This window comes from Rissa tridactyla, chromosome 10 (genome assembly GCF_028500815.1).
Source record: "Rissa tridactyla isolate bRisTri1 chromosome 10, bRisTri1.patW.cur.20221130, whole genome shotgun sequence".
In the NCBI taxonomy this organism is placed as follows: Eukaryota; Metazoa; Chordata; class Aves; order Charadriiformes; family Laridae; genus Rissa; species Rissa tridactyla.
Genome location: NC_071475.1, coordinates 24,192,362 through 24,212,018, shown reverse-complemented (window position 1 = coordinate 24,212,018; position 19,657 = coordinate 24,192,362). Strand labels below are relative to the sequence as shown.

Here is a 19,657-nt window from a genome sequence, read left to right as displayed (position 1 = left end):
GGATAGGGACGGGAGAGGCAGCAGCGCCCGCGGAGCCGGGCTTCCCCCCCGTGCAGAGAGGTCACAGGGCTGGAACACCTTATCCCCCTTCACTGGGGCGTCAGCAGAACAGGCTGCTCCTGCAGGGAACTGCAGCGCTCATCCCTGCCCCGCCGCTGTCCTGGCAGAGTTCTGCTGGAACAACATCTGCAATTTATTAATAATCAGTAGGTATGGAATTAAAAGAAATTTCCGGTAGGATACACAGTGGCTGATGCCCTTAGGTGGCGCCCACGTGAGGAGCGTTAGAACTTGGGTTTGCGTGAACTGGGAAGACATTTTCTGAATGCCCGTTGAAGGACGTAGTTTCCTCGAAAAAGCTACATTTAATGCTTTCCGTGTAAAAGTAGTGTTTTCCTGAATTCTCAAACATTTTCTGTTCTTCCACAAGCTTCCGTAGCAAATCTCCCTTGGTCAGATCTGTAGGTGATCGTTCTGGGAAGCTGCAAATTCCTGAGAAATGATGCTGAAAGTGGGGGAAGTTACTGTGCGTGTAGCTGTATTTCAGCTCACAGTATAAATGGAAATTAGATTTGGGTAATTAGAGTTAGCAAACTGATAGTGACAACCACCGTTCCTTTACTATATATGTAAATAGCATCCTCTCTTTCAAGCGGTAGTTGCCTAAATAATTATTTTGGAGCCTCAAATTTTCAGAGACTATAATTCTTTACAATTATTTGTACAAAAGTATCGACCTTCGTGCTTAGGGAGCCTAATATCGTTAGGTCAAAATGATAGAAATTTTGGGTATGTGCTTGGGTCTGCTTAACATTGTTGACTTTAGTGAAATCATGTTGCTTTGTACCTGTCAAGTTTCTCTAGTTTTTAACTTCTAATAATTTGTGTTGAGGGTCAGTATTTCTTCACATAATTTTTTTTTTTGCAGTGTAACAGTTGTCCATGCGACGTAATGGCATAATGTCAGTAATACCAATACAGGTTTTTCTAAAACCAAAGCACGCTTGTGGCTAAAAGAAATTCAATACTGAAAAGGGCTGCAGGTTGCTGGCAAGGTGTCTGCCTTCATTTTGGCAATACAACCGAGCTTACCTTTTTCATGAGTAGTGCTGCTCCGAGGAAAAAAAAAATTAAGGAGGGCTTGGAAACGCTGGTGAGATGAGTAATTCTGCCCCCTCCGTAGATGTAGTAGCTTTAAAGGAATATTAGTAGCTGCAATTCTACATCGGCTTGAAGGGAATGAAGTCAGCATGGCTGAGGTCCAATTTTGCCCTTGCTGCGTTCGTGCCATCGCTGACGCTCGTCTGACCTTGCGGTGTATCGCTGCAGGGAGCCGAGCCAGGGCAAAGCTCCCTCTGCCAAGAGGAGCCGGATTGATGCTGAGCATCTTTACATTTAGGTGCTCTGTTTTGTTTAAGGGTACTTGTATGTATTCCTTCCCACCCGCAAGCGATGGGGGGGAAAATGTCATTTCCATGCTGTTATGGAACGGTGTCAAGAATTTCATTTGCTTCTTAGACTATTGCTATCACTTTTTGAGATTTGCTTAAAATGCTCCATAATTCATGAGGTTCGCTCCTGCCTCTGATTCTTGTTCCTTCTAAAACAAGGTAGCAGCCCCAAAAAATGTTCTCTGTGGCAGTGGTTAACTGTTTCCGAGCAGCCGCCGCTGCCTGTGGGACAGCTGGGAGAAGAACGCTAAGAGCAGGCGCTAAGTTAAACTTCACGACTTGAGTCTGGATGATTTACAAAGGCTGAAGAAAGGAGCGTCTTTGAGGTGGAAGGAACATAAACAAGGGGAGCGATCGAGCCTGAATTTTGCAAAATGAATTTTACATAAATGCTTGTGCCGAGGCTTGTTTTGTGAGTTAGGCCAAGTCTACTTCAGAAAACGTGCAGAAGCAGAGTTTTTACTGACAGATCCTAATTTTGAGAAGTATTGTTTATGTTGCTATTAAAAAACAAGCTGACATCAAATCCCCAAACATCTACTAGAACCGATTTTCTTTCCCAGTATGTGTTACTTCAGAATCACAGAATGATAGAACACTTTAGGTGGGAAGGAACCTTTAAAGACCATCTAGTTCCACCCCTCTGCAAAGAGCAGGGGCATCTTCAAGTAGACCAGGTCGCTCCAAGCCCCGTCTAACCTGGCCTTGAACCCCTCCGGGGATGGGGCAGCCACAGCTTCTCTGGGCAACCTGGGCCAGGGACTCGCCACCAAGAATTTCTTCACAATATCTAATTTAAATCTCCCCTCTTCCAGTTTAAAACTGTTCCCTCTTGTGCGGTCTTTCCCCTCCCTGCTCCAGAGTCCCTCCCCAGCTTTCCTGGAGCCCCTTTAGGGACTGGAAGGGGCTGGAAGGTCTCCCCGGAGCCTTCTCTTCTCCAGGCTGAACCCCCCCAGCTCTCTCAGCCTGTCCTCACAGCAGAGGGGCTCCAGCCCTCCCAGCATCTCCGGGGCCTCCTGTGGCCCCGCTCCAACAGCTCCGTGTTCTTCTGCCGTTGGTGCCCCAGGGCTGGAGGCAGCACTGCAGGGGGGTCTCCCCCGAGCGGAGCAGAGGGGCAGAATCCCCCGTCTTGAGTTATAGCAGTGTCTCTGCTACTGATACAGAGATGCCACAACAGAAACCGCAGGGACCTGCCGGGCTGCTGTGGGGCTCTGGGGACAGTTTGGGTGCCGCAGCGGCTGCTGCTGGGCTGGATGGGAGCTTGTCCAGGTCCTTCACGTGGTCTGAGACCTCCTTTAGATATCCCGGTGGTTGCAGCTTGTTGGTCCTCTCCCACAACACATGACGGCATTGATCTCTCTCCCTTCATCTTTTCTAAGTGTAAAAAGGAAATAAATTACTCTTGACTCCTAAGCATAAATTGCGGTAGGAGATACAGTTCCTGGAATAAATTATCGAAGTGTTAATTTTTTCCCTTTTTGCTTTGTAAGACCACGCTTTTCAGAGTGGTTTGCTGTGCAAATGTGCAAACGTTGTAATTCGCCACTTGTCATAAAGGTGCAACTTCCCCTTACGCAGCAGTAAGTGCAGCGCTTCCCTTAATGTTTATCCAGTTGCATCAGATTTCTGACACCCTAATGCCTGGTGAGCAGGACCTGATTCTCCGAGTAGCCTCATTGATTTGTCCCACTAAACCAGTGACAGAGTTATGTTTAATGTTTTGTGTGTGACTTTGTCGGTGACTTGTGATACTGCTTGCTTTCAAAGCGCTGTCTGTCTGCTGGCTGCTTGTTACGTATCTCCGGAGGGAAAAAAAAAAAAATGCAAATTTGCCTTGATAAAAACAAGAGTGAAGGTTCTCGTTTCTTCTCTCCTTTCTGCCTCCACAAGCCTGTACACATCCCCCTCTCCACCCAGGAAAAGCAAACATTTCATGACTTCCAGTATGGTCAGGCAACGTGCTGTATCTCATTCTCTTGTTCATTTTTGAAATGTTGAGGGGTTTTCCTTTTTTTTTTTCATTTTCTCTCTTTTTTTTCCCCCCTCTTTCTCTCTCTTCCCCCTTGTATTGTTACCATGTGTACTATTGTATATACACCGTGGATATGTAAGTGTGTGTTGACTTTGAGCTTCTTCCCTGGAGGATGCTTGAGCTTATTCTAGTTATTTCCCTCTTTTGAAATAAGCTTGCAGGCACCCAGCTATAACGGGCACGCTGCTTACAGGCGAAAAAGATTGTGGTTAAAGCCATTTAGACTTTATCAAAAATTTACGTTCTTTTTGTGCGCGTCTGTGTAGGTACACCAGAATTTATGGCCCCGGAAATGTATGAGGAACACTACGATGAATCCGTGGACGTCTATGCTTTTGGAATGTGCATGTTGGAAATGGCTACCTCAGAATACCCTTACTCAGAATGCCAGAATGCTGCTCAAATTTACCGGAAAGTAACCTGTGTGAGTAAACCTCCTTAATTTATATTGGGATTTTGTGATTTGAAGGTTCAAAAATGTATTTTGAGGAGGCGCTGAGTGTGTAGCGTGTTGTAGAAGCCGAGGTGTCTGAGCTCTGGGTTATGCAGACCGGTCGCAGGTTTATTTGTAAGCCTGCAGTTCCGCGGCTGGATTGTCTTTCACTGTACTGCAGCCGCATAAAATATTGTCGGTAATCTTTGTTGCTGAGTTTGTCTCTTATCAGCGAAAAATACATAAAACTTGGGAAGAATGAGCAGGGAAAAATCTTAACTCTAGTCTTGCCTCCTAAATGGGGACTCCTCAGACTTAATCATGTTTCCCGCAAAACTAAAAGAATTAACTTTTAAGTTGCAGCCTGAATACTTCCTCACACGATGGAGGATGTCGGATTCAGATTTCCAGCACGGATTCTCTCTGTTTGTATATGTAACAAATTACCTGAAAGATATAAATGGGAAAAGATAGCAATGTCTACTTTTGTAGTCAGCCTGAGGAGCTTTATATCTGCGTTTTGAGTTCTGCGAGGCCGGGCAATCCCCAGCCAGGAACCGTGGAAATGGGTCTGCTGCATTTTCAGGTGAGGTTAGGCTGCAGGAGAAGCCGAGCTAAAATAATCTCTATACTGAATAAAATGCCCTCTCCAGCACTCTCACCCCCAGATGATAAATGTATTTGTCTACATGAATTGGATGGCGAATGCCTGAAAAAAACCTCCTTAGTCTGTAAGATGCTGTCAGATTGCAAATCACTGACTGCGGAGAAACGAGACTTGCCAGAGGCTTTGGCAGCTGTGGTTATATGCTGTTCTACTCGGTTAAGTGAAACCAAGAGTTTCGGGAGGTTTTTTTAGGGGTAGATTATGTTCAACGGGCTGGTTTGTCAGAGATTGTCCCAGGTACTTTCCGTCTGGTTGCTACAGAGGAGGATAGAGAGCTGTGGGGTTTGGCCCTCGTGCACCACCGAGAGATGCAGTCCGCACACTCGGGATGTGAAGCGGGTAATCCTCGGCAGAAAGCGGCACTAAATTAGCCACGGATAAGGTTGCTTTTATTTCTTTGTCCTGTAAGGTAGAAAGAGTAGTTAAGCTTACATAGTAGATATACTGAGCGGATCCATCTCTCAGTCTACAAAAGTGTGGTCCAAAAACTGGTTTGTATTCCTCTTATCCAACTGCTTGTTATGAGCAAGAGTCTTCCCAAATGGAACTTGATAATAACTGGTTGATTTTGAAAGGTACTTGAGACTTCTCCAAGAGGTTTAGTGAATCGGGCAAGTACAAGCCTGGCTCTGTGAAGTCCTGCAGTCAGCAAACACTGTGCAAGGTCAAAATGGCATTTTTGGATTTGCGGGATGCTGGTCTCTCACACTGCATGTAGAGACGGTTTCAGCAGGCACCCAGCCACTCGCATGTGCCAGATGGCGGGTTTCTGTGCGACTTAATTTTTTATAGGTATAGTTTGTATTGTTCAATATCTGTCTTTTTCCACCACTGAAGACTGGGATGCTGAGAAGTTGGCGCTCCTGTGCTACCCAGCCGTGATGGTGCTGCCTTGGTGGAAGGGGCAGGGGGTGGTGCAAACGATGCAGGAGTCTGTGTTTAAAAGCTGAAGACAGCATCGCATGACGCTGGAGGATGTCCCTGCTGGAAATGAGAGCCATGCCATGACTTTCTGAAAGCAGGAGGGCACATCTGAAGAGGGGGAAGATGCTTTATCCTATTTTTGCATAAACTGTTGCGAGCTGACGTTCGTAGCTTGGTAAAGACGGATGTTTCCCAATGGACTGCAGCGCTGATTTCTGGTAGTTTAACTCTTCTTGGAGCGTTGCTTTCAGCCCGTAGCTACTTGGAAATAATTAAAGCAAATGGCACCAGAAGCCGCTCAGCAGTGCGGTTAGTGTCATCGCTACGGCTGGAGCAGCTCCCTGAGGTGTGGGGGACAGGGAGTGTGTGCAGAGGTGGCTCTGCTGGTCCACTGGCTGCTGGCCACTGCGCTCTGCACCACGGGCTGGCTGGAAACGCGTGCTACGTCTTCTCAAAGGAGCAAAATGGGCTTGGTGGTTCAAATCCTTGCCTAAATGCTTAGGAGGATGGCCTCTTGTTCCACATCGATATTCCACGGTGCTTTATCGCATTGTTATTCCACTCACTCCTCCCCTACAAGGAAAAGTTTATTTTATTTGGCACAGTGGCTCATTGGCTTCATTCAGGATGTAGTCCTTTGGATGTGCTCTACACGCTGTCTTTGTAGGTAGCTTTGGAGGCATCTCCTCGGGCTCTAAAGCTTCAGGTGGTAGCAACGGGAGTCTCCCCTAATCTTAGGCTCTAGGGCCTTGTCTCCTGAATGTGATCCTGGTCTTGTATCCCTAGGGACTGAATGGCTTTCCTGAGAAGCGGAGGGGGTCTTCCCTGCCGCCCTGGACAGGCGTTGCGTGAGCCGTGTGTCCCATTTGTGTGAGGAGCTGCCATCACGGCTAGCTGATGTTATGGCGACCTGGGTACGTGAGCATGCGTTTGGAGCCACAGATAATATCGATGTCTTCCATTGCTCCACATACCCAGAGAAACTCTGCGTACAGCTCTTAGCCATCTGGAATATTGGTAATTAAGACTTCGTAAGACTCCTAAGCCTCATTTGTCAAAGCAATATCCAAGATGGCAAAGAATAATGATTAATCGGAGGATTCCTAATTAGATGTTACATTTCAATTTGCAGACCTAAGTAGTCATTTTTTCTAAACACTGATGAAAGCCTGAGCCAACGAATTTTCTGTGGCAATAACCTTTACGTAGCTGAGGATTGTACAGTAAATTAGTATAACTTCATAAAACTGGTTTTGTACTAGCAACTTTAGAGAGATGGAAAACAGTCCTTATCACGAAGAGCAGGTAATGGTGGAGGAGCTGCTGAAAGGTCACTGCATTACTTGTAAGGGGTATTTTTGAAGCAGAGCTGTCTAGCAGGGTGCAGAAGCATCAGGTGCAGACACGGAGGGTGGGTTTACTGCTATTTTCAGCAGACCTTGGGCAGCAGCGGTGGGAGGAAAGGCAGTGGGATTCCTTAGATGGAAAAATTGGCATTACTGTCGTTCCAAGGAAAGGGTTAACCAGCTCCCAGTGGAGAGGGAAAAAGCCCTGTCGCATGCCATGAGCTGCATGAACTGTCAGAGAGGAGGAGGAGCAGGGGGTGGACCTCTTGGTGAGGGTGCCAGAGGAGCAGCGGGTGCTCTGGGGGGGGAACCTTGGTCCCAGAAGGAACCTCTCTCGTGGGCTCAACAGCTTCTCTGGAGGAGCTGCATTCGTGGAAGAGCTGGCGACAGCAAGGGATCCCGCTTCCATCTGCGTGAGTTGCCCAACGGCGCGCGGCGAGGGAAGATGCTGCTGTCAAGACGTAGGCACTGAGGGTGGGGGGTCCCTCTGATTGTCGAGCCATCACCTAATGGCAGGCTCTGCCCTGTTAGCTGGGGCAATGACTACTTTCAGGCGAAAAAACTTCAAAATCACTTTTCGTGACGCGTTAGGGTTGGTCGTACAGCAGCTACTGCTAGCGTGGGGTTTTACTAGACTGAAATACAATGCAGAAATGGAGTGTCGACCAAACCCAAGAGGCTGAATTACGCTGTTTTCTTCCCAGCGTTAGATGAGGTTGGGGGTTCTCACTGGAGCAGAAGGTGGCCACGACCTTCCAGACGGAGGGGATCAAGGGTGCAGCGCTCCTGAATGCTGTCACGTATTTCAGCCTGTCAGTGAGAAATTTACTTAATTTCTGACGAAACTTTTTTTTTTCCCCACTGGACATGCAAAGACTATTTTTTATGTTTTAAACTGAGGGTCAATGTAATGTAAAAAAGTGATTGCTGTGTCTGGTTTCCTGATGCTTTTATTTTAAAAGTATAAAATAACTCCCTTTTCCCGCCTTGGGCTCAGCATTGTGGTGGCAACCGGTGGAGGTGCTAGTAACATCTAAAGGGGTTGGAGTTGGTCGCTTGTGTTTGCATCAAGCAAGCGATTGCTTGCTAGCGAAGGCACAGTGACCACCTTATTCTTTAGACTGCCTCTGACCTTACTTTGGGTTACGCCGGGCTGCGCGATGCCTCTGCCCAGCATGGTCGGTGCGTTACTCTGGTTTTGCCGTTACAATATTTTCCAAGTGTTTCTGCTCTGTGTCCCAACAACAAACTGTCAAACTCTTGCTGGCTAATAGGACGTCAGGTGCGTTTGAAGTCCTGGCTGTTTGTCGCGCGCACGGGTAGTCCTTATTGATATGGAAAATAGAAACATTTCCTTTCGGAGACATTACTATTTTGCTTTAAGATATTACGTTCAGACATTATGCGTGTCTGAATCATTACGCATGTTTATTATACTTATTTCTGTGACCTTTTATTCTGCCCGACCATATTCTCATGGCTTAATTGCTGCTTTAGTTCTCCCCTCGTGTTTGCGGATATGTGTAACTGTATGTCCGTAATAGTCCAGGATACAGTGGCAGCCATTTCCCAAAGGTACGGAGGGGCTCACGTGCTTGTTAGGACTTGTCACCTCTCTCTCTTCCCTTTCAGCCTGAATTACAAAGTGTAAGCATAAAAAAAAAGTGGATACGTAACATAAATAGAAAATACTTATTTTTTTCAAGTGACAGGTCCAGGCCACATTTACGGCTTTGAAGTGATTTCCTGGTCAGCATATTTGCAGTGGCCTTCGTTCTGATGCCATAATCTCATTTTTCATGCATAACTTGATGGTTTTTCTTAGTCAGATTTTTTTTGTGTGTGTTTAAGCTTTCTGCCAACTGATTTTGATGTAGACAATAGGCGTATCTAGTGATGAAACACCAGGGTCCGTGACCTTCCCGTGCAGCTCCAGGCCAATGTTTTCTTACCGATGCGCTGCAGAATGCCCAGCAGACCGGCTGTATCTGCCGGGGCTTCGTGGTGACCTCGTTGGGTTTAGCAGCACAAACCCGTGCTTTAAAACAACCCACATGTTTAGAGTGCTCGGGGTTTGTATTTTAAGTTTTCATACTGTTTCTTTTTCATAAATGCATTGAATGTTTTCTTGGCATCCATAGGCTATATTTTATATTGCTCGTACAGAGAGAATAAATTCTGTAGCTGTAGCACGGCAACAACAGCCAAATAACGTTATGAATGTCATTGCATTGACTTTTTGTGTGTTTCAGATATCTTCTTAGGTCTGCAGATAATCTTCTTAGATTAGCATTAGGATTAAGTACTATTTTGGAGTGAAATAGAGATGAGTTTATAATTGCATACGGCGATCTCGCTGCTGAATGTCGTGGAACAAAACCCTGGCAAAACGGAGAGCTGCTCCTCCACTTTATTGACCTCAGAGAGCACGTGGTAGGGTGGAATTTCAGTTGGAAACATGGTTTCTGCTTTTTTTGGAAGTTTTTTTTTTTTTCCTTTTCTAAGAACTACCTGAGTCTAGAGACTACCTTCAGGTAGAAGGTGGAGTTTCAGTCCAAAGCAGACTATATCTAGACTAGGCGGGCACCTCCGGGGTGAAAGGAAAGCCTTCAGAGCAATTACTGGCTTACTGGGGTCAGTCGGACTTAACGTTGACTCTTCTGCCATACGCCGTGCGTTTTAGAAGGCGTTGTGTGTTACTCTTTCAAAAGTGCGCTCTGCTGATGGAAAAAGGACAAGTGGCTACTTTTAGACCTCTGAAAAACAAGCTTCACCTTTTTGTGTGTGTGTGTGTCCCCAACAAAACGGTTAAAATTGTATTTTCCTGTACGTGCCTGACTGTAGACTCAGATATCATGCGCTGGAGTGCCACGTATTTCAAACCCAGTCACTTCAGAAAGAAGGTGAGGAGACCAAGTGGTGATGGGGAATTCAAAGTAAATCATCCCGTTCAAGACACTAAGTTTTTTGAAAGGGAAATTATTTTGTCTTCTCTCATTTTGGTCTTGTGTATTTTTTTTATATATATATATATATATATGCATTTAATTTGCATTTGCACAAGAATTTGCACAAAAATACCCCCGTGCACCTCATAGCAACCAGTTAGCCCTGCGTTTCAGACATAGCGGTGTTGAATTTACTTTTGTTTACAAGGCAGCTGTACCGTTTTCAAACTGCCAGGGATAATTCCTTAGCTAATATACTTTGAATTTTGGTGCTGTGTTTTCCTAGGGGATGCTCAGAAATGCCAGATGGCTTTTGTATAAATGAGCGAGATGAGTCCTTTGATTGCAAATAGAAACCTGTGTTTTGCCTAAGCCCGCTTCGTCGTTGTCAGGAGGCTCGTAGGCCGCAGGGACGGGGCTGTAGGGAGGGTCTGCGACACTACAATTAGATGGCCTTGGAGGCTTTAATGAAGAGTGAGGAGCAGAAGCATTCTATAGCATACGGGCGTTGAGAAAACACTTTGGCGAAGCACTTCTGTTCAGTACTTCACTCTGCGTATTTTGTCCTTGTTTGTTTTAGCCATCTATTCATAGCTTAGCTGTTCAGTAGATTAACAGGATAGACGTTCGGAGAGGAGTCAGTGTGCCTTCCAAAGATGTTGAAAGGGAAACGGTGTTTGGGGGAGTTGCGCTTTTTTTCTTGGTGGTGGTGGGGAAGCAATTTGTAAGGTCAAAAATAGAGGTTATCTCTCAAAAGGACCACTTTCAGGCAAACCTAATTTCTAGAGGCCCATGTGTCCTGCCTTGCTCCATTCCAGTTGCGTCAGAGTTCCCGTTGAACCATGTAAACGATGATTTTTTTTTTTTGTGAATTCTAGAACGTAAAATTAAATAGAGAGATACTGTGATATGTCTTGTTCCATTTCTGTGTCCCGTGTTCAGTTTGTATTAAGATACCCTCAAGGTTCCCTTGAGCGCATAGATATGTGCGCGATGTATTTCTCTCGGTAGCTGAAAGCTCTTCAGGTGGTGTGGTGACAGTTGCCTCTACTGCTCTGTTGGGGTTTTTTGGTGTGGTTTTAAGGCGTTTGTTTGTGGTTCCCCCCCCAGTTAAATTGATACTGGTGCACGTTTGTGGGATATTTTTTAGTAAACGTTAAGCTATGGCAGAGGATGGTCTTTATTACCCATTCTTCCTGATAAGTGTCACTAAGATGGAAATCCATGGTTTCCTGTAGCAAACTGGAGTGGTTGAAAATGGGGAGATTTGTCCTATTGCTTTCTGTTGTGAATTACCGAAGCTTTCTTCATACTCCTCCCCATCTGAGAGCGCGACAGGCTCCTGTAGCTGTAGGGCGTGTTAGAGTATGCAGAAGATTCATGCTGAAGATGTCTTTTGGTACTTTTTTGTTTTCTTTCATTTCTAATTTAGGTATGGCAGCTCTCTTGAGGAAAAACTCCTGACACACTGGTGTGCTTTTGCGTGTTTTGAGCAAGCCTGGGCTTTGGTAGGCTAGACGCTCCCTATCGTTTTGACACGTTTTTCTAATATACAAAATTTGAACCCTCATCTCATAAGTAAGATTTATGTTCGCTTAAGCAAATAATTCTTTTTAGTGGGTCACATCCAGCCAGCCACGTGTGCGGATTATTTTGTTTTGTTCCCACAGGAATGGGTTTTTTGCATCTCAGCAGCTCTCTGCTGAGGCAGAACTGGGAAGCTGCGTCTTTGTATGACTACTCTGTCTTTTTTTTTTTTTTCCCCAAAATTTATGAATTACATATTTCACTTTCAAGATTTCAGACAAACAGGGAGTGGTCGACCTGAAATAAATAAATAAATCCAAGTTTAAAGTCGAATCTGAGGCTTGAATGGCATTGTTAATAAAATGATAATGTTAATAAAAAGATAAAAAATATAATCTGCTGCTGGAATATTCAGAGAGGTGCCAGCCCTCACTGAAATTCATCCATAAAATTTATTCAAGACTAAATTCAGTGAAGTACTTGCAGACACTTTTTGAAATACCTATTTTCGTTTTTGTTTTTTTTTTATTTACCCAAGGCAGCATCAGGTGAGCCAAAAGTCCACCCTTAGGACTTCAGGCATCCTTATCTGCTGCTGCGTGATCCGTTATTTACTGTTCTTTCTGGGTGGAACTTTAAAAGGATTTGAATGGAGTTAAATGTCCAAATCCCATTCAGTTATGTTCTTAATCAGATTCTGGGCTCTTTAGATAAAGGAAATAATGTTTTCTTTTTATTCTGATTATTAGAGTCATTGGAAATACTTAGGTCCTTAAGTAACTGCAGAATCTGTTCCCAAATTAATTTTTTTGTCAAACTTTCATCCATATCTTGTTTTAGCAGGTAGAAATGTCACGTGTTTTTAAAAAGGAGTAATTTTTTTTTGTGATTTAAGCTGAACGTCAGAAATAAAAAGGGTAACTTCTTGCATTGCACTCTCGTCTATAGCTGAATATATACATGAAAAGTATTTGCAGGAAATCTTCTGCTGAAGTGAATGGAATGAGTTACCCGCGTTAGAGACGGAGGGTATCTGTTAGTTGCTCCGACGTTGTTCGACAGGGAGAGCAGCAGGGTGGCCTCGCTGGAAACGACGGCCGTTCCTGACGGAACATCCCTTCCTCCCTGTCTGCAGCCCGGTATCAGAAGAAACTGTCGGCCTGGGCTTTGGAAATGCCCCGCTCCGCGTGTGTGTGAACTGCTCCGGTGGTACCAGGAATGACTCGTGTAGCGCATCGTGGTTACATGCACGGAAAGATGACATAATGTGTAAACTGTTATTTCAGCCTGAGAACTTGCACACTCCTCCTCCCGCAGTCTCTCTTTATGTTGGTAAGATGTATGCGATTTTAATTAAGAGGCTGCATACGATCATACTGAGTTAAGAGCTCGGTCCTGAAATCTTAGAAAGTTGGGAGAGAGGACCTGTGACTGCCTGAGAAGTGCGTGTGTTTCTTTTAAATCCTCTCCATCTTCATAAAACATCCCCAAACTGTTCCTCGTGCGCCTACGCCGAGGCAGAGCCCCCCGTGTGGAGCAGCCGGTTCCGCTTCTCTGAGTTTTCTCCTGCAATGAACGGTTGAGTTTTCCCCTTGAAGGGCCCTGCTCGTAGGGTTTGCTGTTCCAAAGCTACAACTGAGCGCTGTTTCCAGTCCAAATGTTAACATTTGACAGAAATTTGACTTGATTTATAGGTTACACCTGCGCTGCCACTCATTCCCAGTGGGATTCTAACAACGTGCTGGGGAAACGCAAGAGCAACACAGAGCTGTTGGGCGTATTCTTCTGCTCCCCTCCTTGTTTTGAGGGTCTTTTGGGGGAGCGGGGCTGTTGGGGACATAGAAAAACAAAAGATTTGTGGGATACGGGAATATGGAATATTCCAAAGTATTTTTAACTCGTTCTTGAAACTGGCTCTCTGAAGAAAAACGTGATTATTTGTCTTTATTCACTTAGTGTGTTGAGGGTTGAGGCAAAAAAAAAAAAAAAAATAAAAGGAATAATTTCAGAAAAGAGTTATTTTGAAAATTTAAAATCTGCTCTGTCTTGAATATTGACTTTGGAGTCCACTGGATATAAAGGTAAGGTTTGCAAAGGTTAGTGAAGAAAAAGGGGGACTTGCCCCGGGTATGGCTGAGTCACGTACAAACTAGTGTGATTATTTGGAAGTGCAATGGTACTTAGAAATATGGCAGCCCTAAATCTTCAATTCAGTTTTGCATTAAGACTAACAACTTTAAAGTATTAGTTACCCCAAGGGTTGAATTGACGGTAAAATGTAGGAAAAATGTCCTTAATTAAGAGATAGAATGTAATTCTTTTTCAAACTAAGTTGTTTTTTCCTTTATCGTTTTAGGGTATAAAGCCAGCAAGCTTCGAGAAAGTTACTGATCCTGAAATTAAGGAGATAATTGGAGAGTGCATTTGCAAAAATAAAGAAGAAAGGTTTGTTTCAAATAATCAAGTTTTTTATTAAATAATGCGTATGCGGGGATTTCAAAGCTGTCTATAGATTTTTGGGTCTTTTCGGGCCTCTGGATATATCTGCCATATAACGTCAGGGTAATTGAATAAATGCTGTTGGTGTTGTCTCTTGACCTCTCAGCTTCAAAGAATATCAAATAGAATATTCAAAGAATATCTGCATCATTGCAGACATGTGAGCTCGGTTCTAGCATGTTCTGGCACAGCTGTCTAAAATCTGGCCCAGGAGGTTCTGTGCGGTGGAGGTCGACCATGAACGCGACATGGTAGATTCACCACAAGCTGTTAGAGCAGATTCCGTTGGCTCAGCCTCTGGATACGGAGACAAATTGTGCCTTGTTTCCAGCTTCGGTTTGAAAATCTTCTTATACTGGCCTCTCCTAGATGAGTGTGTCTACTGTTCTCTATTTCATGACTTTTCACAAATACAGTTTTTAGGGACCTCAACTGACTCCCTGGAGGGAACCTCTTTTTTCGTACTTGTTAAGCTCAGATACTCAAGAAAAGTTGAGCAAAGCTATGATCTGCACTTCTGTACGTGCTTACGGTGTATGAATATTGCTGAAGCTTTGTGAAATAGGAGACACCGGTTTTTCAGCAGTCCTCAGTAACACCGGGAATGCTGTGTCTTTTTGCTAAGAACACAAATTCGTTATGGATGAAGACCAAACATACTGTAAATGTTTTCACTTTTAACAGCAGTTTTTTGTCACAAACTTCTTTGAAGGTGCTTGAGTATTTGAATGTTCTTTATATCCATTGCAGATATGAAATTAAAGATTTATTAAGCCATGCCTTTTTTGCTGAAGATACTGGGGTAAGAGTGGAACTTGCAGAAGAAGACCATGGTAGGAAATCCTCTATTGCCTTAAGACTCTGGGTGGAAGATCCTAAGAAACTGAAAGGAAAACCCAAAGATAATGGAGCCATTGAGTTTACTTTTGATCTGGAGAAGGAAACTCCTGATGATGTTGCACAAGAAATGGTAAAATAAACTTCTGACAAAAATGTGTACATATATATATATATATATATATAAAAAAAGTAGTGCATAAATCTCAAAGGAGAGCAGGAACGAGTCTGGTAAAGTAGCTTCCCTTTAAATCATTCCAGGTGTCTAGTTTAAGCAGTTTGCATTGATTTTAGGGTGAATGCTACAAACAGGGGTAAACGGAGAAGAATTAATAGCTGAAAAATATTGTTTGCCAAGTATGAACACAGATGCATGACATGGCATTTCAAATAGCTCAGGGACCATAGAGGAGGTCTCTTCTGCTGTTATATTTTGAGAACTCTTTTGCCAGTTTCTGTTAGCTGTTGAATGTCCTTAAATTTCTTTGGAATCTCCTTAGTTTCAGACAGCAGCCTGAGATAAATTAGAAAACTTTGATCGCAAAATATTCTGCACTGAATTCTTCAAAACACTTCTTTCCATCTTTTGTTGTCCTGTTACTTAGGAGGGATGTAGATGAGGAAAGGCTGTGGTCAGCCACTCTATCCCCAAATGTAGACAGAGCCTAGATTTGGGCCCACTGCACCGAGTTAGGAATAAGCTTTGGATTTTTTGACAGATAAGTTTTAACTTGGTGAATTTCTGTTTCTTTATAACTTGTGGGGTTTTGTTAGAAAACCTATTTTGTAGGTTTTCTTTTTTTTTGTATTGTTTCACTGTATAGTCCTTGAATTGGTGTTTTAGTGATGCCTTTACTGCAGTTTTTAGGTTTTCTAACGTCATGGAAACATAGAATCAGTAAGCACTTAGTCAGGGGCCTGAATTTTCTTGTGCTTGCAGAAATGTTCCTATTATATCCTAAATCCCAAGGGCTCCCATTTAATGATGTTGTCATCACCACTCCTGTTCTGCTTAGGAGAACATTTTGGCAATGTTGCCTTACGGTGCTTGGGCTCGTCACCACGTACTCCAAATTTAGCCTGAGAAATTCAGGCTCCTCCGTCTTCTTGCCATTAGTTTGCATTAGGTCCAATATTTTTCAAGCAATATATTGTTACAGAACTCAGTTCATTTAAAAGTTGCTCTAGTGCAGTTACTTGCCGTTATATTTTACACTTAAATATGTCTGGAGTTTTGAAGTTCTGTAGCCCATAGTTGTGTTTTGCTTTGAAGAGGAAATAATTCTCATAAAAAGTATACTTAAAAAGGTCACTCCCAAACTACTGTGATACTGTTCCCTTAGCAAACTATTTTAAAACCTGTGTTATGAAACGCTTTCACACTGAAACTGTCGGGGGGGCGGGGGAGCGAAGAGGGGCATTCATTTCTAAATGTCTTTTTGTAGCCCTTATGAATTGTGGAACGCCAAAGATGTGAGCTTTCATCACTTCGTGTTGCTTTATGTGCTGTGGAAGAGAAGAATGCAGGAGACCTTTTGAGTATAGGGAATTATTTATCGTTATTGATGGGTTTTCAGTAGTCAGGCATTCCAGCCCGTCCAAACAATATGGGCAAAAGGAACTCCAAACGTTCTGGTGGGTTTGCAACCTAAGTTACGTTTCACAGCCAGTGGGTACTGTAAAATGGCACGTCTTCATTAAACTGTAACCATTCTCTATATACAGCTGCGGGAATAAGAATTGTTTTTTAAAAAATTGCTAATGTGGCAGCTTTTCAGTGCCTTCCTGTTAAGCTTTGGCATGAAGAATCTGCTGGGCACGTTAGTTTATACTGTAACAAGGTTCTCTGGACCTGTGTGGTTCTTCTCTCAAGTAACTCCCCTCCATCGTTAGCATTTGCCGGATCATCTGTTCGGGAATGTCAGTAAGGTCCGAGGGCATAGGCAGTGGAAAATACCCATATCCATCTGCAGCTGTGTTTTAAATTGCTTTGCACCTATTAATTTTAAACAGCGAAAATCTAAGCTGTAGAACTGTCTCGTGTTTGGGCAAGAGCAAAGAAGGAAAACCTGTAGATTTCCTCCATGTCTGTAAGTGCTTCCAAATCTGTAGGATGCGCGTGTTAAGAATGTAGGGAGAGCAGACACATCTGTGGTAGGTCATTACTAAACTAAAATTCGTACCCTGCGCTGGAGGAGATCACGCAAACAAACAGCACAAAGAGGAATTTCCATTTTATCTGTAGAGCAGTTGAATTCTGAGAAAGCCTGGTCCCCTTTGCAGTCAAATGTGAACAGTCTGCGTTTGACTCGATAGGCTTTTTCTTTGTAAAAGCCGATCAATACTGACTGACTTCACAAGTTAAGAGAGGTTAATTTAAGAAGAAATTCTGTTAACATCTTTTCCTTCGTGACTTGCTGCGGTACCAAGTACAGCAATTTGGGAAACCGTGTATACTGGAAAGGTTAAGGCAATAGATTCCGATTAAGGGGTAGTACAGTTTACTCCAGTTGCGTTGTTCAAAGAGCTTTTTCAAAGATGTTTCTTTCCTCTTTTGACTATTCTGTTAGTCCTTCAAAAAAAAAAAACCAACCCCAAACCCAGAGAACCCATCTGCAGTTAAACTCGTCGTCGTCGTCTTGATGGATGTTAATTGGTGAATAAATTGACCCAATATATATTCGGGTCTTAGAAATTACCTATTGTTGTTTTAAAATGCATTAGGGATAGTTGTTTTATTCAAAAAAAAAAAAACCAAACCCCATCAAGCTTTGTAAGTTGCTGTTCTTGTGAGGAATGTGTAATTCCTGTTATTTCAGACTGATGTTTTCTTTGTCAGGAAGAGTTGTGACTAATAGGCGTGTGTGCATGCCCATCTGCGCGCACATGATCTTGCTAAGTTTGTGCCTCCTCTGTAGATTGACTCTGGATTTTTTCATGAAAACGATCTCAAGATAGTTGCGAAGTCAATACGTGACAGAGTAGCGCTAATACTATGGAGAAGAGAGAGAATTTGGCCTAGGATGCAGTCAGAGGAACGTCGGGACTCTGAGTGTCTGGAGAAGTTGAAGACGCCGCACGCGCAGCAGGTCCAGGTCACCTACCTTTCCCACACCGGTCACCATGTCCTGTCCGAATCAGAGGAGCCCGAGGCGGACCAGCATCCCTTTCAGCAAAACCTGCCCGCCAGCGTCACGTCTGTCGCGTGTAAGTCTCCCCTTGGTTTTGTGCGCACATGGTGATGAACGTCCAAGGGTAAAAGTCAACGACAATCTGAGCTCAGCGGTGAGGTGAGCGTGGTGAGGTGAGCTGCTGTGCGGGTTTTTGCACAGTAGCTCAAAGAACACAAGTGTCTTAGACGCATGAATTTTGAAGGAAATAAAGTTTCAAGAACAACTATATTATATAGAGATAGCTCCTCCTTCAGTAGCAGTAAATGCAGAAAACATAATATATTTGTAAATAGAAAAGCAAGGAGACCCCACTGCTAGACACAAAAAATACATGTTTTCTGTGCCAGATAGTGGCATCCGCCCTACGTTTGCGTGAAACGATTTCAGAGCCTGCAGAGGCTGAATGGGCACCAAACTGATCAGAGCGACTGGTGGCTTTTTCAACTGATGTTAGCGATGGGGAGAGGTTTAGTCAAAAGCAGACCTTGCTGGAACCCAAGCGCTGCAGTTCCTTGTGTTCCGTGAGTTACTCTTCAGGGCTTGTGTGAAGTTTTTTGTGAAGCTGTGCAAAGGTCTACAGCAGGGAATAAAAAAAAAAAAAATAAAAATCCATCTCTGAGTGTTACGTGATGCAATTCAAGATTTCCCTGTTTTGTGGGAAGTATCAGCTGTGGTTTGCTCACGCACGTTGGGCGCACCAGACCTTGTGGGCTGTTACAGTCGTTATTATTGGGGTCCTTAAGTCACGATGCGGGTGCTCTCTCTGTTCCTCCGGGCTCTCTGTTTTGTCCTGAGCTTGTGGCCTTGAAGCAAGGGGGTGGTTTGATCTTTGTTATGGCAGGTCAGAGCAGGTGGTTGCTCTTGCTCCTCCAGGCCCTGGTAGCTACAAGCTGCTCATCTGCCAACTCTTCACGTTCAGCTGGGGCTGATTGAAGGGTGATCACCGGGCTGTTTCAAGACAGATGGATTTACATCTCCTGTTTTAATTCCCAACACTGACTTTGGTCTGTCTCTGACTGAGAAACCGCCTGGCTTTGCTTGCAGAGCTTGTTGTTTCTTCGTTTTATGTCTGAGCATCAGACTCCTCTCCAGCAAACAACAAGGCATGAGGAAGTAATGTTTTTATTTCCCTAAAGAAAGCTGTCTCTGTCCTCTGAAATCAACCTTTGTTACTGAGTCAAGCTCTGGTATTGAAATCTTAATCTATTTATACTTTTAAACATCTTGAAGGAAATGTTGCCAGATATTTTTAGCTTGGAAGATTTGAAATTTTATGAGTTCTTTTTTTTTTTTGTTGGTTTTTCTGATAAATTCCGATGTACGTATTTTGCTACTAAACTATTATCATAATGTTTCTGTTTTACTGTTGTGGACTTTTCTGTAAGCATGTTTAAATTAAAGATGCATTATCTTTAGCAAAGAGACAGCTGCTGCTTTAATTCAGGTATCGTATAAATTGCTATACAGAGGTCTGCTTTGAATCCTAAAATAACCAGGCATACCTCTCCAAGAAAATAAACCTTTAAAAGATATGAGAAATGGCCGTATTTGCATAACTCAGACTGCTGCAGCATTTACAAAGCTTTTTTTTTTCCTGAAGCTAAATTGATCTCATTTCATTGTTTTGGATCATATACTTAATTCATGCTATCTAATTCCTTTGAGAAACACTGTAATTACGGCTCTTTTTGTTTCCAGTAGTACAAGGAGGCTCCTTGCGCTTCCCATGGTTCAGTTGGACATGAGTTGGCAGAATTTTACGCTAAATATAAACCATATAAACCCCCCCCAGTTTATTTCCTGCTCCTCCTCAAATTTTA

At 43.6% G+C, this 19,657-nt stretch overlaps 1 protein-coding gene across 12 annotated transcripts in view; it reads left to right on the top strand.

The window, feature by feature from the left end:
- The window catches only part of WNK2 (WNK lysine deficient protein kinase 2), a 122,597-nt gene that overhangs the window by 44,811 nt on the left and 58,129 nt on the right, over positions 1 to 19,657 (top strand). For all 12 annotated transcript variants that reach the window (XM_054216814.1, XM_054216817.1, XM_054216816.1 and 9 more), the window contains exons 5-8: positions 3,750 to 3,907; positions 13,685 to 13,773; positions 14,578 to 14,797; positions 17,583 to 17,871. In XM_054216814.1, the coding sequence (XP_054072789.1) occupies positions 3,750 to 3,907; positions 13,685 to 13,773; positions 14,578 to 14,797; positions 17,583 to 17,871 (756 nt within the window). The remainder of the gene's footprint in view (positions 1 to 3,749; positions 3,908 to 13,684; positions 13,774 to 14,577; positions 14,798 to 17,582; positions 17,872 to 19,657) is intronic.